General features: G+C 45.1%; 1 protein-coding gene across 3 annotated transcripts in view; it reads right to left on the bottom strand.

Annotated features, from left to right (window-relative positions):
- Window positions 1-8,101: 8,101 nt before the first annotated feature.
- Window positions 8,102-26,859, bottom strand: part of PTGFRN (prostaglandin F2 receptor inhibitor) — a 65,845-nt gene continuing 47,087 nt past the window's right edge. For all 3 annotated transcript variants that reach the window (XM_038136734.1, XM_038136744.1, XM_038136755.1), the window contains 3 exons: window positions 20,082-20,189; window positions 12,875-13,180; window positions 8,102-11,616 (listed from right to left, as the gene is read on the bottom strand). In XM_038136734.1, coding sequence (XP_037992662.1) covers window positions 11,450-11,616; window positions 12,875-13,180; window positions 20,082-20,189 — 581 coding nt within the window. In that variant the 3' untranslated portion in view covers window positions 8,102-11,449. The remainder of the gene's footprint in view (window positions 11,617-12,874; window positions 13,181-20,081; window positions 20,190-26,859) is intronic.

Raw genomic sequence — 26,859 nt, 5'->3', positions numbered from 1 at the left:
CAGGCTGTAGGCAAGCTCTCCAAAAATGCTGCCTCTGCCTCACCGGTCTCAGGAGCTCTGTCTCCCACCCAGAAATGCCATTGTCATATGCCCACAGTGATGTGGAGAGGCAGGAGGACTGGGAGGGATGGAAGCTGCAGCCTTGAAAGCAAGAGGCTGGCACCAGGCAGGGTGGGGGGGACAGGGGGAAGAGCGCAGCATTAGCTGGGATAATCTGGCAGTCTTGGGGGACGCGCCAGAAGCCTACAGATAATCAGGGGAGCTGGCGCAACAGACTTTGAAGTCTGCCATCAGGTTTTCTCAGCCCGGCTCAGACATCAAAGGCAGCTGGTTACTGCCCCCAATTACAGAGCAAGCCGGCCTGCTGCCTGCCTTCCCCAAGGCCGGCGGCTCAGCCGCGCTCCCCCGGGCACACTCTCACGGCCAGAAACCTCCTGACAAAGCAGAAATGCCCAAATTCCCTGCAGCTCCTGCTGCAGCCAGGCTCACTTTGCTGGGAGCTCACCTGGCTGCCACGTGGCTTTCACCTTGGACTGTGGGAGCCAAGTGAGATCTCGGTGGATACAGATCTGCCCACTGATGCGCTGTGGGGCCTGTCAGTCCCAGGAAAACCAGACAGCCACAAAAAAAAAGGGGAAGACTAACAAAAGAGAAGAAAATAACAACTTTTTCTCATGGTGGTGGGAAAATTTGCTTCCTTGAGTCAAATCTTGCGTGGCCCTCATGGGACATGGCTCCAACACAGGGCAAGGTCAGGGTCTTCATGATCAAAACCCCACAGCAGCACAGAGAGGCTGTTGGGGTTGGTTTGCACTGAAAAAAAACAACACAGTACAGCAAGTGAAAGCAAATAATTAAAACCACAAACAAAACTAGAGAAATTGAAATCTAAGAGCAGAAGTGGCTGAGAAGCAGAGAAACACCTGTCACGTACAGTTGCAGCTTCTAAGGACTCTGGCCACGCTGAGTAGCAAACAGCCCAGAACACACACAACTCTTTTTCAATGAACCGGTGTTTGCTCTTACTTGCACCATCATTTCTACTGAAAAAAAAAACCCCAAAACCAACAGAAAACCCAAATCAAAGAACAGAGTAGCCTGCCCTTCATAAATCCTGGTGATCCCCTCTGCAGCACACGCAGGGCCTGATCACGTCATGGTGAAGTCTCCCAAGTGCAGCCCCCCTGCCCAGCCCGGCCTCTGCGCAGCACCAGGAGCTGCTCCGCGCCGCCCCCAGCCCGCTCTGCGCTGGCATTTGAAGCAGCATCAGCATCTTTTACGCAAGCAGCACCATGAAAGGCTCTTTGAAGCACAGCAGCAGAGGGATGAGCCTGGTTGTTTCAGTTCCCGATGGACACAGCCTGGGCAGAGGCCGGGGAAGAGAGGAGGGAGGTTAACAGAGGGATAGGAGAGCAGTGGCACTGGGCTGTTGTTCAGGAAGAATTTCTTGTGGGGGGAATACAGGATGGTGTTACATGTTGATAGAGAAACTAGGTTTTCATACTAAGCTGCTTATTTAGGTCTCTAAGTTATGGAGATTCTGCACTTCAAAACTAATTAGATTGACAGAGCTTGGATTCGATTACAGGATTTCCAGAAGCAAGAGGGTTTGAAAAAAATAAAATTAAATAGCTGGCCTGGAAATGCTAGCAAGAGAATTAAACACCCGTTGCTGCAACCAATTGTTAAATGCATCTAGGCTGGGAAAATGACAACTCCAATTCCCAAAACTCACTGCACCAGTGGCTGCAGCAGGGAGGTGCTCTCCTAACAAACCCAAGTGGAATATGCACAAACCATGTTTCCTGGTCCTAGAGGTAGGCAGAGGGTTCCAAGGCACTTCAGGAAGCACATGCCTCTCCAGTGGCAGTGTGTGAATTGGGAAGTGCGTGGATTTTTCCCTGCCCTGAGGCTACTGCAGTGAGCAGAGCATCCAGGAGCTGTAGGCAGGCAACTGCAGGGCTGGGGCTGAAGAGGGAGGAGCTGGAGGTCCCAGGGAGCAGCACTGGGCCTGGCAGGGGAAATCTCACCACATAAAACCCCACCACCTATGTAGACACAAAGTCCCATCCTTACCAGCCAGGACACCAAAGTGTTTTCTGCACCAGAGGAGCGGGGCTGGCCCAGCACTGCCAACAGCGTGGGACCATCACACAGCTGTGCTCCTGAAATGACAAAGCAAAGGAGCAATGGCAGAACTACACTTACACCTCACCTACCATCAAAGGCTTTGCTCATCTGCCTGAAAGAACTCCCTCTTTCCCACTCCTCTGAGATCACAGGAATAGCAGTGGCTTTTCAAGGCCCAACAGCAGAGCCAGATTTTTAAAATCCCAGAACTGCCAGCTTCAGTTCCTCTTGAAGTTCCAAAAGCATATTTTCTCTCTTCTCTTCAAGCACCCTCATGCAGGTGTCCAAAGCAAGTCAGCTTGGGGCCTGAGGGGTTTCCAGGGGAACTTTGCCTCCCAATGTAGTATTAGCATGATGGGCTGGGTGTGTTTAGCTATTTAGCTACCATAGAGCTTACCTGGCCACACAGTGGATGCTCTGGTTCGTATGTGCCACCTTTTCACCCTCCTTAGGTTTGGGAAGAGCACTCTGGACAGCACCACCCAACATTGCCCCCACTGTCACACTAGCACCACAAGAGCAGAGCACATTGTAGGCAACACTGAGGCTGTTGCTGCTGCTCTCCTCCACTTGCACTACAGAACAGTGTCTTGGCTATCGCCACAGATAGGCTAAGTTGTATTTACTCTGAGCCAAACAAATTCCCTTCAAACAAAAAGCAGGAGCTGCAGTGAACTCCAGGGAAAGCCTGCAGGGTACACTGCTTTGATTAAACAGAGATGGCAGGAAGAGTTGCAAACGTACACAGTGCATCTCAGTTGTTTGTGCTAGGGATGTCAGTCTCAGTGTGAAAGCAACTCCCCCTTCAAATGTTGCCACTGAAGGGCTTGATAAAGGATGTGCTCAGGACTGCAACAGAGCAGCAGCAGCTATCTTCTTTTGCCTGACACCTTCCACGCAAGACAGCCTGCAGAACTCCCCTTCTACTAGCAGGGACTTGGAGAACACCTCTCACCATTGAAATGTGTGTCTCAGTCGAGCCGGGAAGAGGTGACGCTCTGGCAACACGCTGCTGCCAACACTGACACGAGGTAAAGGAGGGTTTAAAGACAGCAGTGCCATGCCCAAGGGTCCTGAGAGCTGTCTTGTTAACACTGTACACAGTTGGGTCGAGGAAAGGGAATTTAATGAATAGCAACTCACAAAAGACCTTTACAGACCTTTTCTGAAAAGACCTTTTCTGCATTCATCCATGCAGGGAACTGTAGGAGACAGAAAGAAGAGAGGGGGGAAAAAAAGATAATGGCACAAGGCAAAGACATCTCAGCACGGACGTGAAAGGCTACAGGAAAAGCCATCAACTTCAAAAGGACCTTAACATCTTATTTCTAATGAAATGGATAATTCTACCAGTCTGAGCACTCTGAGCTGAAGGGGCTCTCCCTGAAAAACCAGAGATGGACGTTTCTGTGCTAGAGGAAGAGGGCATGCTTTTGTCACCCTACAGTGATGGGGGCAGGGGAGAGAGTGGGCAGTGACAAAAAAACAGCTAGTAAGGTCTGTTCCTGCAAAAGAAAGCCAAAACCACAATAAAGTAGAAAGACACATGATCCTTTTGTTTTGTTTTACTGGAAGACTCATGGCAATGATTTTGCTCTAAATGCTCCAAGGAGCTTGGTCACTCACCATTGGCACAGCCAGTAGGAAAGACACCTTCAGAGGGACTGGACACGGTAGATAACACACCAGGGACCTCAGTATGAGGCACAGTTGACTCCAGTAGCAGAAAAGCTGCCTGGCTGAAGTCTAGGAGTCTGCAAAAGGATAAAAAACAGAGAGTAGACTGTATTCATCCTGATAACCATCATCCAAGGGCTCTTGCACAAAGGCTTCTGCCTTTGTTATACATGTAACAAAATGGAGATCAGAATCCATCCTGGAAGTGTTTTCATGGATACATAAGCTATGTTTGGAGAGAGCTTGAGGACCCATCACCTGTCTGTGGGTTGAATAATGACCACTGCTCCCTGCTGGGACTTCCTCCCTCGTCGCCAGTCCATCACTAGATGGAGCTGCCATTACCTCATTTCTCTCAGCCCCTGTCTGCCCAATACTTTTATACAAGTATCTTGCCCAATTCTCATGTCTTAGGTGAGCTGTGCTTTCCTCTACAGCAATAGTGAGAAACAAGTGCTTTCAGTTTTCATTCTGAGATGTGTATCTCGAGTAGCTCAGATAAATTACATTCTTTAATTATCTGTTTCTCAAGTCCAGGGTAGCTATCCTGGGTGTTAACAATGAATCACATCGTCATTATCCTGAAAAATGAAAATGTTCAGCACAGTGGTTGCTTGTCTGGAGCTCCCAGACACTAAGCAGAATTTGTGTTATGATAGCAAGCAGATGGAGAAAAAAGGCTAAACCATCTTTCTTAGGAAAAAAAAACAAACAAAAAAAACCAAAAAAACAACCTATCCCTCCTGCTTTGGCAAAGGGAATGTAAATGTCTCTTTGGAGTCACTTCCCCATCAGAAACGCTTACTTTCCTTGCATATTGCCTGGAGTCCTGAAGAAAGCAGCTACAAAATATTTGTGTGTATGTGCACAGGGTGCCAGCCTTGCAGGTGATTCTGCAGTGGGCACTGGGCTGGAGTTCTGCAGCCTGAGCTCTCAGCAGATGATTCAAGAACACATAACAATAGATTCAAGAACGCTATGGCAATGTATCCCTGCTCTCCTCCAGAGAGAGAAGTACAAAAGGCTATCATCCTCTAGAAGCAGAGAGACAAAGGCAAGAAAAGGCTTCTGAAGGGAAGCATGAAAAACAGAAGAGATAAGGCAGAGGGAAGAAAACACAGATTAAATCAGCAAATAAGTTTCAGGACACTAAAAGGATGTACCTGAACACTGAAGGGGAGGTTATAACTGCTGCACTTGCATTCAGAGCACTCATTTGGCTGTAACCACACACGGCTTTCATACATCCAGGCAGATGCTAAGCAGCATGGATATTTTCTCTTTTTACCACAGTCCTAGCATCCCAGCAACTGCACATTATGCCAGGGCCTTTGTAGAGCTGAAGTCAGCATGGAGGCAACAAGAACTACAAAGGCAACACCAATCCTGTCCTCTCAGATATCTCTGGGTTCTCAGATGCCCAGGTATGCTCATATTGCCAACTCTGCTGCAGGAGCTCTGGAAGTTTATCCTCCCTTCTCTCTGGCTCCACCCTTTAGGAAACTTTTAGGAACTTAGTGTCTTTGGCAGTCTTTACCATCCATTAAGTATGTCAAACTATTGCCAGGATCATAAAAGCAAGGAACTAGAAGGCATAAGCCAGGTCAAGTTGCTAAGAAGAAACAGAACTTTGTGCTCATTTGTCTTGCAGCTTCATCACTCACCTCTGACGACAACAGAGGTGTGCTCAGACTAAGTCTGTGGTCTGCTCTAAGGCCCAGCACATGCCGGAGGTTGTAAAATCCCAGATGAGCAAAGTATAATACAATGCTAACTTGCTTTCCCAAAGCCTGTATTGCAAAGTCCTGCCTCTATACCCCCTTGGCAGAGGTGGAAGCAGACATGCTCTGATGCTTCTGGCACTTCATGGAATGCAACTCTGCTGCCAGCGAGAGGAGAACAGCTTGTGTCCATGGCAGCTCTCCTGAGGGACCTGGAAATCCACAGGGCCTGGTTTCCTCCATAACCCAGGATCAGTCATCTGCTGGCTACAGCACAATGCCATTTTCCTCAGTAGCAGAAGGAGACTCCTGGCAAAAGCCTGTCTGACTGAAAGCTACACGTGGCATTTGACACAAGGTGTATTTGACACAAGACTGAGAAGTGGCTTTTCCTTCAGTTAGCACATCCCGCAGCTTCAATCAGTCACTAAGGACTCTCTCTTGAAACACCATTTGTCCTGATACCTGCTGTGCAGACCTCAGCCCCCTGCAGTCACACAAGTGTGAGAAGTCCCACAGGAAAGGCTAAAACCACACATTTCCTTGGAAGATTTGCATGACAGGGCTTCAGCTTCCCATGACAAAGAGGAGGCAGGTCTTCTCACGCATCCTGCTTGACACCAGTCAGCTCCAGCCCAGAGAGGGTTTCTGGACCGGCCCTGACCTGAGCAGGGCAGTGAGCCGGAGCCACAGCAGCACCAATAGGGTCTGTCAGAGAAAAAGGACAGCCAAGCATGTTGCCTGAGCCTGCTGTTATGAAAGCAAGTAAACTCTCCGGCTCTGGCACAAAAGTGCTTTTCAGACTGCCCCTATGGCAGCAGTCCATACCTCCATCAGCAGCTGGCTGAGCTGAGCCCATGGCAGGTACAAGGCAGTGTTAGAGACTTGACACCTCCTATCACTCACTACAACACCCAGGCACTTACTTTCCAGTAGCCCCTTTCATTTCCAGAGTTATATTTTTCAGCTTTCCTTCTTATGACAAAATCCAAGCACGTTTACAAGAATGGTATTAAGACCCAGGTCATCCCAGGGGGTGGGGGAGGCAAGTGAATTTCATAAAAGCTAATCCAAACTTACCTGTGAGCTGTAACCTGTGCAGCTCGAGGCCAAGGACTGCTGTCCCACAAGCACACCACCCCTTCCTGCTGTACCTGTGTGTGCTGGGCACCTACAGCTGGCAGAGGCTTCGCTGAGGGACCATTTGTGACATTCCTGGGTCTCGGCTGATGGCTCCTGTTGGTCCTTAAGGATTTAGAGCTTGGTGCCACCTCCCAGCTTCCTGCAAGCACACTCTGCAAAACACCTTTCCATCTAGAAAGAAGCCAAAGGCACACACTTTGCTGTTGCCTGCACTGCAGCCTGCTCAGACACAGCATACACCACTCTGAACACAAACTCACCTTGCCAAAGCCTGCCTTGGCCTCCCAAAACCACTGCTGCCTCAAACAACTTCCTGCTGGAAAGCAAGTGTGCTGGTTTTGGCTGGAATAAAGTTCATTTTCTTCACAGTAGCTAGCATGGGGCTGTGTTTTGGATTTGTGCTGGAAGCAGTGCTGATAATGCAGGGATGTTTTCCTTACAGCTGGGCAGAGCTTGCACAGAGCCAAGGCCTTTTCTGCCTCTCACCCCACCCCAGCAGCGAGTGGGAGCACAAGAAGGTGGGAGGGGACACCGCCAGGACAGGTGACCCCAACTGAGCCCAGGGATACCCCAGAGCAGACAGTGCCATGCTGGGCATATAAAAGTGGTGGGAGGAGGAGGAAGGGGGAACAGTCAGAATGAAGGTGTTTGTCTTCCCAAGTCACCGCTACGTGTGACAGAGCCCTGCTCTCCTGGGGATGGCTGAACACCTGCATGCCCATGGGAGGCAGGGAATTAATTCCTTTGTTTCTATCTATGGCTTTTTCTTTCCCTGTTAAACTGTCTTTATCTCAAAACATGTATTTTTTTCACTTTTACTCTTCCAATTCTCTCCTCCATCCCACTGGTGGGGGAGTGAGCGAGTGGCTGTGTGGGGCTTGGCTGCCAGCTGGGATCAAACCATGACAGCAAGTCACCTCCTTGCTCTATGATTTCAGTGTCTTTGCATGGTTGCTGGGGGTAAAAAAACATCCTAAATCCAGCCATTGGCAAAGAAAGCAGGAAGTTTTCTTCCAACACTATTGATTTTCCTCCTGGTACTTTGGAATGAGAATTCTCATGAAGGGCTCAAGGAAGACTCAACATCTAACACCAGGTTTTACAGCAGATATTAAATATACACTCCCAACTGTGACTCCTGTCCTTAGCTAATCAAAATAAAACTCTCCCAACAAAAAGGGTAACTTACAGTGGGTAGAAACACAATAGACTCAGAAAATAATTATGCTTCCCAATTCATCCCAGAAATGTAGGCAAATATTTAAAACTTCCTGTAAAAATAGGGTTCATGCTTATTTAACAGGGTAAACAGTGCTGGAAACAGGACTGGAGGTTTACATTTTATACCTTCAACAATAGTGTCTGCATACATACAGGGAACAAGGAAAAAACTGCCCCTAGCTCAAACATCCAGACCCACAGCACAGACATAATCAAAAAGGCTCTTTATTTTAAACATAAAAAGAAACATTTTACACAGCATTGTTAGAACTATTCAGTACCTGCATTCCAGAATTGTGCCCAAAACTTTATTTTATAATTTTGAAATTAAAACAAAAGAAAGAAAATATCTTGCCCTTCTGCTGTATGATGTTCAAGGTTGCCCTGGATCGAAATTCCAAGTGCCTGGAGGAATTTACCAGCTTAACCAGGAGACGTGGCAATGCAAACAGAGGAAGATCAATGTGAGCCCTTAGGATACTTTGACAATACCACAGGTTGCAGCAGGGAGGATATGGATGCTTGTACTGCACCACAGGCAGCTCACTCTTCTGATACTTTGCAGGTTTAATACACAACCAGATGCACACACACCTCCACTCACACAAACCCTGGTCACACACAAAATAATAATAATAATAATCATAATAAAAAACATGAAAAGTGACCTAGATTTTTTTTCCCTTAGAGAGAAGATTCAATCTCTATTTTTAAAAAAGGGGATAATACAAAATTGGCACAAGTAGAAGGAAACCTGGGGGCTAGGTCTAGCCCATCAGCTTCTAGCCTTCCAACTACAGCAAATACAGGGTGGAATGGGATGCAGCATTGCCTTCCGAGGGGCTGTCAGCAGTACAAGCTAGTGGCAAACTTCCTTCACTTGGAGTGACAAAGATGGTTTGTTATGGGCGTGGAGGAAGGTCAGCATTAGATAAGATCACGGGGACCTTTCACTAGAGAAGAAGGGAGCCCTGACCAAAATAACCCTGAGTTTTTTTCCAGCAGGGAGGAAGTGTGCTATTTTGTGTGTTTGGGAAGAGCTGGCTCATCCATTCTCTAATTATTGCCCTGCTCATCCATTCCCTAATTATTGCATTACGGTCATGATCCTCTCCCCCTAAAACTTAACCAAGGGCATAGATAGACAAGGAGTCAGTCTGCTAGGACAAAACGTGACTGATGCTGTGCTTAGAACTTCACCACCACTTCCACCCCTCCCAAGATGCCCCAATGCCACAAGCCGTCTGAGAAGAAAGCAGATGTTAATGCAGGAAAGAAGCTGCTAGATCAGCCAGCATCCAAACATCAGAATAGCGTTTCATAACATCCCAGGAAAAAGAAAGATTTCACTACAATAGAGACAGGAGAGGAAGAAAAATTCTTGCTGTCAAAGTAGTATCTGAGTGAATCCTTTCCTGAACTCCCTTCCTTTGAAAAGCATTGCTACAGATTTCTGGGCTTTCACAGTGGAAGCTGGAGACTGCTTCTGCCCTGTTCTTTAGGAAAGGCAGCTAAGTCTGCCTTGCAACAGAGGCCATTTCAGAGCTCTTTCAGAAAGAAAAACATCAGGCCAGAAATAAAACTTGCTTTTGTTCCTTCAGGCCAAAGTCCTTCAGAGCTTCATAGGTCTCGGGGTCCCAGTTTTGGAATATTAACAACTTGCAAGCCCCAACTTTGCAAATTAAGCCCATTTTGAAGATGTTTCATACTCATCTTTCAAAAATCCCTGGACACCTCTGTGCATACAGATGTGACTGCATGCATGTTCACACACAGCAGCCTTCTGGAAAACCCCTTCACATCGGCCTCAGAACAAAGGTCACAATGCAAGACAGAAAAAAACAATCCACACGAAGAAAAGTTAGCACAAAAAACCTTCATAGGCCAGATACCAGACCTGCAGCTCCCCTGGAATATGCAGTGGGATGAGCTATTAGAGAAGCAGATTGTCTAGGACATAACTAATGTCTAATCAGGCAACAGCACATCACAGCCACCACCTTCCATGGATGCTCTTCTTTACCATCCTTTATTTTAAAAGCCATGGTAAGGTTTGAGCCCTGGCCTCATCTCTCCATTTTTCACCCCTCTTGATGCAAGCCAAACCTGTCTGCGACATCAGACTGTGGTGAAGTCCTACTTCCTCGTTGGTTTGTACACAGTATCTTTATTCTGACCTTTATTGCTTAGAACACCAGCTGTGCTGGGAAGACAGAACTGCCTGGCAAAGATGCTGCTCCCTCTCAGGAGCCAGGTCAGTGTGTTTGGAAGACCAAAGCAGGAGTTCCATACTATAGCACCGAGGAATAGGTCTCAAGCCCATGGGGAAAGCCCCGCTGCAGGCCCATGCTCAAGACCAGGGCCCTTGGAACCTGAAGGATTCTTGCTGCCCTCTTGGGCTTGCTCTTATTCCTACCCTGAGCTGCACTGCAGCTACTGCAGATCTCAGATTCTGCTCGCAGGTTCAAGGGTTACCAGTGAGTGACTGGCAGAAGCAGCACTGAAGTCTGGTCTGTGCATTTGGTAATACATAGTTTATGAGTCTCTAAACATGATCAGTTGACCAACTGCAGATGAAGATCCAGCTCTCATTATTTTCATAGGTCACACCATCACCCGGGGAGCAAGGTCTCCAACCTCCCTGCTGAGGCCAGCAGAAGGCTGAGCCTTGTCCCTAGATACCACGTGCCCCCCTGCCACAAGCAGAACAGGGTCTCAGGCACCATGTGAGCAGCTGTAGTGGGGAGAAGAGAAGGTGGAAGAGTGTGGGAGAAGGTGGCCATAGGCAGACATCCATCAAATGTTTGCCCGAGAATTGACTCCTCAGGGTTGCCAAGTTAGTCCCTACTCACCACAGCTTTGAGCACTGAAAACAAAAGGTTTAAAAAAGTGCTTCAAAGACTTCCACCAGGCAAGTTATGTGTCAGGATTAACTGCAATCTCTTGGAAAGCCAGGGAAGAGAAGGCATGCTGACAACCACAAAACAATTCTTTGCTGGAACGGCCTCATGATGGCTCCAGCACAGGAACCTTCCCCAGCCTTCAACCCAACACAGAGAAGTCTCTGAGATACCAAGGTGGAAAGAGAAAGAGAACAGCATGGTGTGATGGGGACAGAGGGGAAAAGTAGATTGGTTAATACAATGAAAGTCTAACACTTTTACCAGCCTCTTTCCCATTCATCATCCTGCCCACCTTGCTTTCGTATAGGGACATCTTTCCAAAACCATGTGGGGGGAAAAAAAAAACAATGAACAAACAAACAAAACATTAATGAATTTTGTCACAGGGCCCTGCTGAAAGAAGGCTCAACAGTTTGCACATTAGAAGGACATGATCCCTATGCAGAAAGTGCTGATGGAAAAGGAGAACTCCCAAGTTGCTAAATATGGCCTGATTGTTCTCAGGACATGACGTGTAACAAGGAGAAGCTTGAGGTCCAGGCTGAAATCAGAGAGCAAATGCACTGTCTTGTCTGGGCCTGTGAGCAAGTGTCTCAACACAATCCAAGAGCCCTGTGAGTCTCTCCCGAGATGCAAGTGTGTCCCACTCAGCGCTCAGTCCATCTCCATCGACATGAGCCGGCGACGCTCTCGTCTCGTCTCCTGCACTTCCTTCTTGCAGCACCAACGGGAGCTGCAGTAGCCAATAAGGCAGGATAGGAGTCCAATGGCAGTGGCCAGACCAACGCCAATCAACAGGGGGTACTTGAAAGCATTCAGAACTGAAAAAGGAAGGCAGAGGCATTAGATATCACTGAGAAACTCAGACACCCCCTCTATTTCTGCTTGCCTGAAAAAGGAGAAAATTCCACATCATTCAGTCAGGGGCAGATTAATTATTTCAGAAAGAAATTACACTAATTTTCCTTCTTGATTTTCATCTTCCCAGGTTTCAAAAATTGGTCTTTTAGTCTCTCCCTTTCCTCTTCACCCTAATTCTTCCTCCGTAATTTCAAAGCCTTAAAGAGGCTGGAAGCACCAGAAGAGCCTTGTTGTGAGATAGCAAAGTGGAGTTTATTTCAAGAGTTATCCTCTCACACATTTCTCCAAACAAAATATTGGATTGTTTCCCCATCAGAGGCAGAGTGTAGCTGCAGTCTTTGTAATACATTTCCAAAAAGCAAGGAGTGGACTCCTTTGTGCTTTGAATTATTAGAATTATTATATATTTACCCTATCTAATCAACCTTCAAAGCTGGTGCCTAAACAAAATAAAATTGATTTTGAAATACCTACTGCTCAGTTAAAAGGTACTGAGAACTGAAAAGGGTTTGGAAAGTACAGTTATAATAGTTATCAGCACAGTGGGGAGAACAAAAGCTTCTTATTCATTTCAAGTTCATGGAACTTCCAAAAATGACCTCTCCTGGAAATATCAAGAAAGCAACTAGTTCAAAATCCCTCCTGTATTCATTTTACTCCTTAGTTGAATTCTGAATGCAGTATCTAGTGTCTAGCATATATCTAGTATCTGCTCATGAAGTCTGGCAACACTTGCAACTCTGGGTGGAAAGCAGACAAGGCATGAAGTGCAGGGAGCAACATGTCTTGTCATTAGAGAGGGAGGAAGGAGTCAGAGCTCTGATTTTTCTCTTCTCAGCTTTGACTCTAACCACAATGTGACTAATTCACACACTCCATCTGCAAACCAAGGCTTCCTCCAGCAGGCAGCAGAAGGGTTAACACTTGAAGAGACTACTGTGCCCTTGACTGAAAGATGCCTCAGCTATGGAAAACATCACCAAGAGGTGATCAGGAAAGAAAATGCTCCAATCTTGTATCTATCAATTGTTTAAGCAGAACAGATTCTTCTATTCTGAAGAATCGTGAATCAGAAATTGCTAACCATAAAAAAAAATGACAAAATCTAATGAGATTATCAGAGGCACCTTTAAAAGTAGTTATGGGGAATGTTTGCCACAAAAAGACGTAATAAGGTGTTAAAACCTAAATTGAGTAACACATGTTTCAGTCTCTCACCATCCATTTTGACAGACAGAAAGATGGGTTTGGCTCTGATGTCAGGCTCCCGCTGCCACACGCCCGTGGCAGATCGCACCCAGGGGGTCACCACGCAGTAGTGGTTCCCGAAGTCGTGGTCCTCGCAGCCGTGCACGCGGAGCCGGAATTCCAGAGGGCTGATCCTCTCCAGGCTGAGGTCACTGCTCCCGTTCCTCCTGCTCTGTGTCACAATCCCCCTCCGGTCCAGCGAGGCCAGCAAGATGGGCTCTCTGTCCAGGGCAAAGGAGTGCACGGCAAACCAGGAGACATCAAAGGACATATCATCTGTGTTCATGGACAAAGAAGAATTCAGACGTGTTGGTGAGTCCTGAAAAGCACTCATAGTGCCATTTCTCAGCAGAAAGGTTAATCTGTAAGCAGCACAGCCAGCACTGGTCTGACAGCAGAGGGAAAAAAAAAATAAGAAAACAGAAAGAAAAAGAGAGAGTCCCCTAAACATGTCCTTTCTAGGAAGATTCAAGCCGTGAACTGCAATGAAATGCATTGACAGGAAGAATGGAGTTGTACAGAAAGGGTGACTTACCACAGGGATGACAGAGAAGTGATTTCTTGCCTTTCTGCCTGCTATTCCAAAATTTGTATTTAGCTCTGATCTAAGTTTTTACCAAGCAGGCTTAGTACCATAAGAAGTTCTACAGTTATGCTGCAGCTATAGTGAAAGGGAGTGGGACTGCTGGATATTTGCTAGCAGAGAGTGATTTGCAGTCACTGTCTTCAAGAGGGCCTAGACAACCACAAGATCAGAAGGCTCTATCCTGAAGGCCCTTTCCCTTCATTTAGAGTTTGCCTAAATCAACACATACTCTGCACAGTGCACAAAAAATTACCTGCAACAGTATAAAACATTCAGAAGCAAAGCCTGACCATGCTGCTTTTATACTCTTTTCCCAGAGTTGTGGGTTACTGTTACACATCAGACACGATGCCTTGTGCAAGTTTCACCACCCAAAGACACAGTCTATAATATGGATTTGCAGGAGCTTAACACTTTTGACACAGCTGACAGGTAGTCAGAGTCCATCAGCACATCTAGCTCGCTGTGTGTCCATGCAAGGTCCTATTGATCTCATTAGCAGATCTCAGTCCTAAGCCTATTAGGCAGACGTAGCTGAGTATCTACTTTCAAAATCACCACTATTCTTTGCTATCATGAGCCCAGCAACACCTGTCAGAGTCTGAAACCTGGCATGACCCACAGCACAGGCAGGAAAGCAAGCTCACTCGTTCCCTCACAGGTCTTCCTTCCTGGCACATCAGCAAACCGATGGGCCCAAAGTGGAAACAGAAGTTACTATTTCTGTCCTGAGTTTGGAGTACTGGTATGCTGTGTGCACACCTAAGGCAGTCCCAGTGATTCTTGGCAATGTATCAAACCTCCATCTTCTAGTATTGAGAGCTCTGAAAAATACAGTACTAGCAATCTAAAATTTGAAACTGATCTTTTGGCTAACTGAGCTTGCTTTTCTTTTAAACTTTCACATTTGACCTCCAGGCTAATGGAATAACTGAAGCCCTAAGTCTGCTGTTGTACTGAAATTGTTTACAGATCTAAGCGAAGATGATTTTTAAGTCTATCAGGCAAGCTAGCACTTTGGAAAAGAAGGGAACCTCCATATTTTAAAGCAAAGGGAAGAAAAGGGACAGCCTCAGCTCTTTAAGTATATTATCAGCTGGCCATGTGGGACTTTCCTCCTTAATGCAGAAAAAAAGCCAAACAAACCAGTGTTTGCGGTATAATTAACTCCTTCCTAAGGTGCACTGGTTTTACACACTCCTACAGAAACAAAACAAAAATATGAGAAAGCACATGTTCCTAGCAGAGACAGTGTCAGACCAAACTGTTTTGGCACACCAGCCAGTTTCCTGCCCTGGCTGCCACAGCCTGGTGTTCTGGGCAATGCTCAGAACCTTGGGAGAGCACCTGGCCTGCTTTGCAGCCCTACAGCAGGAGCAAGTGTCCCAGCCCTACACGGGGTTCAGCATAGGTCACATGGACCAGCAGCCCTCAGAGCAATCCCTCTTGTCTCTCATCCTACAAATGCTACTATGAGTTACTTGGCAAAGCACTCAGACCACTTCCCTTGAAACCAAAGTTAATAAAAATTACCATAAACACATGTTCAGTCAAAGAGACAAACTTTGACCTCTGCTTTGTGCACTTATCCAAATGTCTATGGGAAACAGGGCCTCTGCTGGAGAGAGCTCTGTTTATAGAAACCACTCTTCATCCCTGCTGTCTGTTTATGCCAAATATAGTAATAGCACTGGTCCACAGGCAGTCCACGTTGGGAATGACCAATTCCTTCCAAAGATCCAACATTGACGCTTGCTCTTGTGCTTCCAGGTGCTGTAGGAGCGTATGGACACCTTTCAGGCTAAGTCAAATTATACTTAACACACCACTGACCTTCCTTAAGCAATAAATTTAGATATTAAAAGATAATAATAATAATAATCTAGTCTTCAGATCCTCAGGCAGCTTTAAAGAATTCCTTCTTTTGCATCTCAGATAATTTGAGGTTCCCATCCTTTCACATGAGTACAGGCACTTGCTGTCATTTTGAAATATTTGAATCTATCTTCTGTAATTACAACGTGGGACAACATTATTATGCCAACATATTTTATTAGCCAGTATACAGTTTGCAATTAGTGACTCACTACAGACAGTCAGAGGGAGGATTTGGCTCCGAGCACTCTGCCACTATCCTCCTTGAAATAGCTTAATACAGCAAAGTCATCTGATTCATTTCTATATATCTCTGGGTTTCATGCAATAAAAACACAGACAAATTCAGCAAAGCCAGGACATAAATCAGGTGCTCTCTAAATATCAGAGATGAACATGCCTAGCAGCTCCCAAGTGCTAATAAATATGTAGATTCACTGATATAAAACAGGTCACACACTAGGCATCTGCCCCATTCCACACACCTTGCATCAATGTTGATGAGTCACTCTCAATTTTTGACCCAAATCTACAAAAACTCCACTTCAAGAACCACACTCACACTCAACAAAGGTTTCTTTTCCTGGTTCTGCCTGTGCCACAGTCAGTAGTGTGGGACACTAGGCCAAGGTGCCCCACAGTGAAGCGTAACATCCCAGGGCCCACAAGGGCATCAAGGACTTCAGTGCCACCAGGACCTGCAACCCTAAAGGAACAGGGAGCACTGGGAGCTGGCCACTTCAGAGCTCTGGGAGCAGAGTTAACAGTGCTGCTGTGCTTCCTCCCCTCCTCAGCCAGTGAGGATCATCAACATGTAAAGCACATCTTTACGCACATTTCGATTTGACACACAGGGCTAAGCTGTCTGGGTCTTAGCTACTTCCCTGACCAATCACTCCTCAAAAGAGGGAATCCTATTTCTAGACCAGCTTCTTAGGAACCATACACTTCCACTGCTTAGAATGGAGCTCTCTCAGCATCCTGTTACAGTGTTGAATCACAATTTTGAGACCCTTTTTGTTTACTACATTTAAATTAGGTTGAATAGGGCTTCCTAGAGAGCTGAGCAAACCACTTCAAGCCATATAAGGGGTAAACAAGCTGGTTTTGTTAAATTCTCCAGAGTGCCCATTGGGTCTGGCTGGAGCAGATAAAAAAACCCCACATCTCCTTTCAGACACAGTAAGTAATACTTTTAAATCCCTAAGCACACAGCCCAAGAATGGGTGATCTGGGAAGTCTAGAGAGATCATTTGTGAAAATGTGTATTCAACAGAAGTATCAGAAGCAGCTTTTATATCTTCAGGGCACAGAAGAACTACTATTCCCCACTGACACACACACATATTCCCCTCGTACCAATTCAAAACACCAACCACAGCTGCCAAACCAAAGGAGCACTTCTTTCGATGGAGCAGTTGCTGCCATGTACTGGGCTTAGTAACACACACTCTATTTCAGCGGGGTCTCAAAGAAGCAGAGGAAATTAAAGCATGTAGCAGTCATGCCAAAACCTTTTCTACCCTTTTGAAAATTTCCCACAGGGTGGATACACACAAACACACACTGAAAGCATTGTGAGCTGCCTCTATCAGAAAAAGGTTCAAACCATAAGTGATGCCTCTAGAATAATAATAAAAAAAAAGATCAATCTAACTAACAAATGACACTGACAAAGATAACTGGTCATTTAGCTTTTCTTTAGCTCCTTGGAAGTATTTTATTTTTCTAACTGTGCACACAAAGAGGGAGAAGAGGTGGCACCTGACACCAACGTACTACAGGAGGCACACATACTAATACACATGCATGCCTGCAAAGTTGAGTGTCTATGTGCACAACAGCAGAGCTGGCTGGCATACCAAATACATTCAAAGGATGTGCATCTAACAGGATATCTTAGGAAACATCCTGCTCCTCCTCTGCTCACAGGGGATCCCACACCGCAGCCCTGCAGCAGGTCTGACACAAGAAGTACAGACAGCCTTGAAAGCCACCACGCCCCTCAGAAGGGAGTCAAATGCATTTGCTCTTTTCTCCTTTCTCATCACATTCCCAAATGGAATGACCATGTCTGTACTGCAGTCATCTGTTTGCTTCCAGAAGATGCTGATAACTCTTGCCTTGTTTCTCTAAATGCCAGGTGTGGGCTTTCCCTAACAGTGTGCCTCATGTCCCTAGTGGGATGAGACAACCCTGTTATTTTCACAGTCTATCTAACATTTGGCACTAATTTAAAAAGCAAGTCCTCCATTGCAATTGTGAATTAAATTGTGATACTGACACAGCATAAAGACAGATCAGAGATGGGACACAGAGGAATAAGGTTACCAATGAGGAACTACATGTTTGCTACCATACAAGCCCTTAATCCCCTCCTCTAACCTGCTCCATTATCCCCCTCCAGCTCCCAAGGCCAAGAAGGCAGATGGATGAGGGAAGTCTGCACACCCTGCATCAATTGCAGCTGTTCCCTGCAGCTCTTCTGCCAGTCTCATCCAGAGGACCAGCAAGGACTGTGTTTCATCACACAGCATGACTGGTTAGACCCCAAATCCTGCTCATCCTGCAACTGAGGGCTCAGAGCATGGACTGAAAAGCCCCCTCAAAGCCTGCCACAATGCCACATTTTACTCCACTCTAGCTTCACTTGTCTGTGCCTCATCTGCCCCATTACAGACTGAAAAAGAAAGAAACCAAACAAACCACCAACATGAAAGAAACAAGATTAAAAACCACCACAGAGGTCTGCCATGTCCAAGATGACATTACCCAGCTATGGAACAGATTACAGTGCTGACATTTAAGACTCTGCTCTGGTTGCCCATGACTGCTGGAAACAGCATCATCTCCAGCTCCAAGGATAATCTATCAATTCAACAGACACCCACAAACATAGTGAAGTCGCCAAGTTAAAACTTAACTGTGCTGTGATGAGCAGCTCCTCAAAAGGCAACACCTTTTTACTTCAACCTTTTTCATTATCCTTATCCTGTCCTTGTTCCTCCCAGTCTCAAGGTACCAAATACACACAAACCCATCCCAAACCCAACCGCAGTGAAGCCCTGACAGGAGAGCCCCATTGCTACTAAGAGGCCTCTTTTCACAGCATGGTTGAGGCTGGAAGGAACCACTGCAGGTCATGTCATCCAACCTCCCTGCTCAAAAGTTATCCTAGAGCACATGACACAGGATTCTGTCAGAGAGCTTTTGAATCTCTCCAGAGAAGGAGCCTCCACAACATCTCTAGGCAACCTGTTCCAGTGTGTGGGCACCCTCACAGTAAAGAAGTTCCTCCTCACATTCAGGTGGAACTCAGTGTATTGAAGTTTTCAAGTTTTAAATGAGTCAGGGATGCTGAGGCCTCTTTCACAAGACAACACCGAGCTTATTTAGGCTGTCGAGCACCAGCAGAAGCAGCAGCTGCTCCCTGTCAGCAATTATTACTTTGGAAAGGACAGCAGCTGCTCTAGGTACTGCCTCACAACAATACCTCTAAGAGTTTGAGCACACCTCAACGTGCACGAGGCTTCCTGCTGAGGAGAAGCCACAGGACAGGCTGAGGTAGATGCACAGGCACACGTTGCTGCTTGCTGTGCCAAATATCCCAGGCTATGAGTCTTTTGACAGCAATAAAGTTTACTCAGCTTTTCCTCCCTACCAAGCATTTCAATAATACAATCTACAGACTTCTATCATTTTTTCACAGGCAGCACACGACTGTAATCTAGCAAATTGCTTCCCTGCCACGCTCAGATTTAATGTAGAACAGACATCTTGTAATTTCAAAGTGATGGGCCTTTACTAAGCCTGGTACCTCATCTCATCAGCCACTACATCATAAGTAATATTTTCTGCACAGCACCTCTTTTGTAGTGGTTTATGTGTAGGCTTTTAAGTTTGGCATAAATCACGACAACTTTATATGTAGATATATTCACACATATTTACATTTACATATATATTAGTAGATTTATTTTAAAGAGATGCTTATATCCATATACATAATGACTCAACTGACTCCAAACCCAAATTTTGGGTATAAAAAAAAGAGTTACTATCACAGCACTTTGATGAAAAGCAGCTCAGACAATGCTTGGCAAGTAGCTAGGTTTTGAGCAATTCTCTGAACTTTTCAGCTCTCCATAAAAATTTGCTTTTGTGTCTGCTACACTTCTCACAGGAACTAGGTACTGTATTTTTCTTCCACATAAAAAGGATGCTCAACTCTGAAGGCAATGATCATTCATTTTGGCATTTAGGCTGCAGCAGTCAATTATTATGATTTTTAGATTTACCTTAAGACTTAAATTCACTCTGAAGTGAGACACCTGTCCAGTCAGCTTCTAAGATTTCTTTATAGATCACCATTTTCTTCTAAATGGTTTAGCCAATGGACCTCCTTTCCATTTAAAGGAAATAGGAATAGTTTTCACGGCCCATCTGATGGTTGTAAGTTGAGATTACCTGCAGTGGGATCAGTTGGTGGGGACAGCAGAGGGGGATTTGATGGTAAGAACATTTTTTTCCCTCTCCCCTCAGGAGGTGAAAAAAAACTTGCTTTAAATTGAGCTGTGTAAAAGCAAGCATACTGTCCTGCTTTTTGCTAGTTCTACAGAATTGTTGGTTCTCAGCTCTCCAGCCTCACTCAAAGGACATAGGGCTGTAACTTCTGAAGGCAAATGAGTTACAGGTGAAATAATTTTGCTGAAATACCTGGCTCAAGCGGCATTCCTTCCATTGTGACGATGCACAGCAAATCTGCCACCTCACCCTGGTAAATCGTTGGGCTGTCAGAATGCACCGAGACATTGAACACAGGACCTAGAAAAGAGTAACTACAATTATTCATTGCAGGCTTTACTTCACTGTCCAACACCTTTCTTGCACATTTTTGAAGTATTCTCTCCTAGTTTGCAGAGACAGAGCTCTGAAGTAGGGACAAGCAAGTAGCCATTTAAGTTTGTTGTAAAATAGTTTTCCATTTTTAGCCATTTAATCCTGTATTAAGACAAAGTACCCAAAGCATCAGACCTTTCACCCAACACAGAGGCTGCTGCCCAAATCTGCCTTCTGCTCTCCAGCATAGAAGGAGCTGGTCTTCCACAGGTGACTCCTTTAAGAGCATGGGAGTTCAGATCTTCAAGCTAATCCAGAATGGATCTTTTTGTTGAGGCTGTCAATAGGAATTCAAGTTAAAGCAAAACAGTATCTTAACAATACCAATGGTTCTACACTGGAACAGACAACACAAGCAGTGCATCTGATAATACTTTTCTGTGGGTTTTCCTTCAGGCTCTGCCACAGATATCTTTTTCTGTAGATGTCTCAAAGCCCAAGGGTACAGTAACTCTTTCAGCTGCAAAGTGGTGATGATATCAATGAAAACCATTTGGCTGTTTTGAAATACTCAGATACCATGACAACACTGTGATGTTTTAAAAGACTTCTGACATACATAGGTTGAAAAACAAAAACTTCCCTGAATTTTGACAACAGCTGCATCTCTAGTACAAAAGTAACAAAATCACAACTCCTCAGATATGCCAGCATTGTTAATACTCTATTTCACAGGGCAGAAACTGAAGAATGCACCAAAATACCTTTGTGATTTCTTCTACTAATCAAGGAGTGAATGGAAGGAAAGCTGATCCCAACAGTGACCTCCAGGATGACTTTGGGGCAAGAGCTAGGGAAGCCAAGAAGAAACTTGGGACTCAGATTAAGAAGTAACCCTTTTTACACTCCCTAAACTCCCATTATTACCTGGCTCACCTACTTTTGGCACAGCAGCAGCAACAACAAGCAGAGAAGGGTGGCTTGGGAGGAAAGAAAAAGCTGTTTATTTGCTCTCTTCCACTCTTAGCTGCTATGCTTTTGGTAAAAGAACCCTAAATTTCAAATCCACTGAAGATCAGTGGCAAACAATGCTTTTAATGAAGAACACATCAGGAAATCATCCAAAACAACTCACTTTGCCATGCCCTCTCAACAGGTTTCTATACTGATAGCTTATCACATGGCACACACTTACCACATCATTCCCAAACTGAGGTTCTGGAAAGAAACTTGGATGTATCATGAAGCTAGAGCTATAATTTTTGTTGCAATTGCAACCTTTCTAGACTACAGGGCCCTGGCTTGTTTTGGTCAACAGAAAACACATAGCATGCTAAGAAATTAATTTCAGCTACAGTGCAATAATTACTTCTCCAGCTTTCAAAATCCCCCCTCCCCCAGTTTCCACCAGCCCTCTCCTCTGCCCCAGAAGCAGTTGTACTTTTGTACACAAGGGTAGTATGCAGACATACAATCTGAGAGTTTGACACCCATTTTGACACTAGAGGATCTTTCTTAAAATTAACACTGCAAATTACCCCCCCCGAACAAGGGTAAAAGGGTGGTAGGGATGCAATAGAGGTTATACATGGATTACCAACCAAGACTCCTACATGTTTAGGCTAGAACACATTTAAGGAAACAAGAGATCCAGAATACTGAGATCAGCTGCTCAGGTAGTGACTTCACAAGCAGGCTGCAGCCCTAACTTAAGCTCAGCATGATGGGATCCTTTTCCTAGGAGATGAACAAAGATTAATCTGAATGCTTCCTCAGCATCTGTCTCAACTGGTTTTGTGTGAATTCAATTTGTTTCCTGACATTCACACACACACACCAAATTATACTCCTCTTGCAGTCTATTTGATTATTTGTCCTCAGATAAATCAAGACATTTTCCATCCTCTTGGTTCAGAGTTGGGCAGACAGAAGTTCACGGTCCTAGGGGATTAAAGGCAGCATGGACCAGAGCACTCCAGCCAACTAAAAGCAGAAAAATCTCAAGCTGTGTGTGAGCTGTCAGAGAAAAGAAATAAAGAGACTGTCAAAATCTGCTAGGAACGTCCCTGCATTCCCAGCACAGTCCCTCTGCTGCACTGATCAAAGGCACAGCAGCACCATAATAATCCTGATACTGTCCATAACTCAGAGTCTGTCCTAAATCTATCCTGCAGCACATGAGGTGACATCACATCAGGAATACAGGACATGCCCTACTCCAGCAGACAGGCTGGATGCTGGGAAGAGTTGAGCAAGAGAGATGAACTGCATGATTCCAACTCTATCAGATTCCAAGCTAAGGATGGGTTACCTTACCCCTACCCTGCAGGTTAAACAAGAGGGCACACGGGATTTTTCAGGCCTTATTTCTAGGCTGAAAGTCCAGGTAGCTCCTGCACTGAACAGACACTGCCTTCAAACCCTGGCAAACCAACAAACCACTAAAGTGGAACGGAGTCAGAGCATTCCTGGCCACTGGAGGTCACAAGGGTGAAAGCTGAGTCACTCAGCCAGGAAAGGCTGTGGATCATGGAAATGCAGCACTCCCAACAGACTCCTCAGTTTGGGTCACCAAGCACTTCTCCACCAGGCCTCCCACATGAAGAGCCAAAACTTCCCAGGCAGGAAGGCTCCAAGGCATCAGCTGCATTGGCATTTCAGGATCGTGCTTTCCTTTGGTAAGGCACAAACAGTTCTTTCCCTTCAGGTATTTCTCTAGCAGGTAACATCTCTTGCAAATTACCATCTCTACCTCCAGGGAGAAATCACTGTCCTGTGCTAGAACTGGATATCAATAGTCAAGAGGTGTGTTGGGGGTTGTGTTCTTCCCTCTTCAGCTGAAGAGGGAAATCAACATTTAATTATTTTTTAAAACCTAAGCAAGATTAATTGCAGTGAAAGTTCCTCAGTTCAGTCTTGAAAATTGTGTGGCTGCAACTTCCTAGGGTTATATGTCTTCTTTGGGCGTATCTCAGGACTTCTGCCCACATGACCCATGCCCTGGGCCTCAGGCTGCCCTCAGGCATGAAAGGACAGAATAAAGCATCTTCAGAGATTTATTCCCACCCTTAAAAAACCTGAAGAGGCAGGAGCCTGTCTGAGTGCCCCATTCCCTCACCCAGTGTTCAAGAACCCCTGGATCTGGACCACACCAAGCAAGGCTCAGAACACAAAACCCAAGTACTCTTCTCAAGTTTTTGCCCTCTAAGGCAAAACAAACCGGAAAAAAAACAAAAAACACACACACACACAAAAAAGAGGCCAAACATCCCACTGCCAAGTTTAGAGATACAGGTGGTAAAACAAACAGCTCCCAGCAGACACTGATGACACTGGCTCAGGGTCTCAGCACCGTCGTGCTCAAGCACTTACAGTGTCACTGGAAGGGTTGGGGAGGTGACAGGAACTCTCTCCTTCAGTGAGATATGAGTTCATGCCACATTAACACCGAGAAAAACAGAACTCTGCGGATAACAGATGATGTGGCTTTGGCCATCTTTGGCACCTGCATTTAACAGTTTGAAATACTGTAATTGGCACCTACTGGTCACTCGGGAGAATAAACAAACCAGAGTTTAGTTTCAATTGCAGGGCTGACAGATCAAGCACGACCTGTAAAACTCATCAAGAACAAAGCAAAGTTAAATGCTGAAAAGCTGTATATGAGCTTGAAAGTTGAGAAATAACTGGATTTTAATAACTTCAGATTTGAAGATAAGTGTCATTCCCTATGATAATTTGGAAGCTAAAGAGCACAGATTTACAAAACAAACCAGCACTCCCAATTCTAAGAGCTAAGCATCATAAATTGCCATGTTCTGCTGAGAACTTTGATTTAAAATAAGTCAAAATATCTGCTCCTCACTATAAATAAGGCCTTATGTAAGCTTAGATAAAACACCTAAAAGAAGTTTTCTTCTTTATTAAAGTAGTAACAATTTTATATTAAAAAGCACCTACAGTCAGGATGGTAAGAGTTTTCAGAGCATTTCTTGACTCCTGAACACTTGAAAAACACTACACAACTTTAAACAGAAAGTGAAGAAATTGAGGTTAGAAGTTTACCGGTACAAATCCAGAAGTGCTTAAGAGAAAGCAGGTTCCAGAATCAGGATTTCTTCAGTGTACTTTTCTCTGAATGTTCCCTTTTATAATAGATCTCAATGCTCCAACTGATGATTTCATGTCACCAGGAAGTTAACTCCAGGAGCCAGACCCTACAGTGATACAGTTTGCAGCTAAAAAGTGCTATGCTAATTCTTCCACACATAAAAGTGAAAGGACAAAGTGTTTGTAAACTGAACCAAGAATTGTTTAATATTTTGTGCTCAATCAGACTCACACTGAAAGGGATGCAGGGTGGAAAAGAGGAGTTCAAGTTGATTGAGTTAATTTACTCAACTTAAGGATTTACAAATTGGAGACAAATTCTGAGCCCTCTTCACCTGATGTCACCCTATTTTCTCCCTGCTTTCCTTCCCTGCTCAGTAATCCAAACACTTTAAATCTGCAAGAAAAATGGGAAAATGAAAGAGAATAACAAAAAGCCAGTTAAAACCCAGTTGTGTAACAGAAGACGTCCTAATTATCTAGGGTCCTAGGTGATGTTTTGTTTTCTTTAAATAACATTTTACCCTGTACTTCTCTGCAGGAATAAGGTATAGTCTCCCCACAGACAAGAGCTCCCTTTATTTCCAAGCCAAGTAGAGAAGAGAAAGGTCAAGTAATCTGATGACAACAGAGACCTGGGGCAGGCTGTTCCCCCCCGAGAAGCCCATGCTCAGGCCATCACTGACCAGGGGGACTGGAATTCCTGCACACAGCTACCCTGCTTCCAATCAGACAGCACCACAGACCACAACGGGGAAAACAACTGATGCAACCCACAAGTTCTGCATCGTCCAAAATATTACTCATCTCTGCCCTGGCACCAAATCATTCACTCTTCAACTGAGAATTCCATGACCTGCTTTTCTCCAGATAATAAGTTTCTTCACCTTCACTTTTCCAGACCCCTGCCCTTTCCCAGTTTCTTCGTGAAGCTGTTCCCTAACAAACTTTACCCCAAGCCTCATAATGGCTGTTACTGGAAGAAGCCCTCAGTAGTTAAGTCTCTGGTTTCTACTTCCAGCTACAAATTAATGCACACAGGCACAAAGGCACACAATGACAAAGCACGTTCCTGCCCATTAACAGTGGCTGGAAAATACCAGCCTTTCTTGCCAAAGAGTTTCTGCTGCACTGCTTTTCATTCATTTCCGTGATTAAGCTTTCTTTCCTTTAAGAATCTTCCTATTCGCCCTTCTTGAAATTGAGTATCTCTTGGGGTCATTGCAGGGCATCATTTCATTTTAATTGCAAGTTCAACATCAATACTCAGCTCATATTTCAGCAGCTCTTGGTTTATCTCAGCTTCTTCCAAAGTGAACGATAATACATTGCTGTGCAATGAGCTCACATGCAGCTGTAATCCAGAGCTGAAGATTTCATTGAGATATTTCCCTTACAAGTTCTCTTTTATTTTTGCCTCTCCAGAACTTTCTACCCTCGGCTGAATGGCACAGAGCAGAGACAGCTCAGAGCACAGCCAAGCTCCAAATGGATCTCTCTCATAACACACTTCTCAACATGATATTAAAAGCTTCATTCTCCCTGTTTCCTTCAAGGGAAAGGAAAATAAGTCACTTCTGTGGAGTGTGTAGTGGGCAGACACATTCTCAACACCAACCTGGGTTGCTCAATTCATGGTGAAAGGGTTTGAAGATTAAAGGACATATGCCAAAACAGAGTTTATGAAGCTGTCTTCATACACTGGCTTGAGAAGAACACAAGGGACAGAAGACTGGTGTGTTCCAGGCTGAAAGAAAGGCTCTGTACACACGCATCAACCGATAGCTCAGGAAGAGAGAGGATGCACTGGAGTAGAAAATGTGCAATGAAATTAAGAGAACATTTCAAGACAGGCACTGGCAGCTGCTCTTGTTCCTCACATCACTGGGCAACCTTTTAAAAAAGACATGGCAGAACCTTTCTGTCCTACCCTGGGAAGACAAACAAAAAAAGCACTGAGGAATATTAAATTCTTCATATGGGACAGCTTTCCCTGCCCACCAGATAAGCTTGTTTTGCTTACAGCAGCTGGACATACAGAAGGCATTCATTTTATGAAACTGGTCTAGCGATCCATGTTATCCATGAAGTCATACCAGAAGATTGACAAGATCCTCTCTGGTCCTTAAATATATCCAGCAGAGAACAATCTGCCATTGATTGAATATTTGAAAACTAATGGCTCAGTAGACTCCTCCTCACCAACTCCCCCACCCTCACTTCCAGTTCATATGGTCCAGTGGACAAAATCCACGTTTCCTATTGTTTTAGTTCAGGGTGTTTCAAACAAATGCCTTTACATTAACATTTCAGATCATTACCAAATAGAATAAATACACCCTTCTGCAACAGCAAGTGGAGAAAGAAGAGAGGAGATCTCTGCTTGCAGCCAGCAAGTTCTGCCTTGAATGGAAAGAATCTGAGCAAGACATTTTCCACAGATGTTCATGGAAAAACATTTCAGAGCACCGCCACATTTCAAGCCTATTGTGGCAGGAAACGCTGAAGTTTCACGTGTGCAGTCCCCAGCTCATATATGAAAAGC

Source organism: Motacilla alba, chromosome 1 (genome assembly GCF_015832195.1).
Source record: "Motacilla alba alba isolate MOTALB_02 chromosome 1, Motacilla_alba_V1.0_pri, whole genome shotgun sequence".
Classification (NCBI taxonomy): domain Eukaryota; kingdom Metazoa; phylum Chordata; class Aves; order Passeriformes; family Motacillidae; genus Motacilla; species Motacilla alba.
Note: the sequence above shows the minus strand (reverse complement) of the source record. Positions and strands in the feature narration are given on the sequence as shown.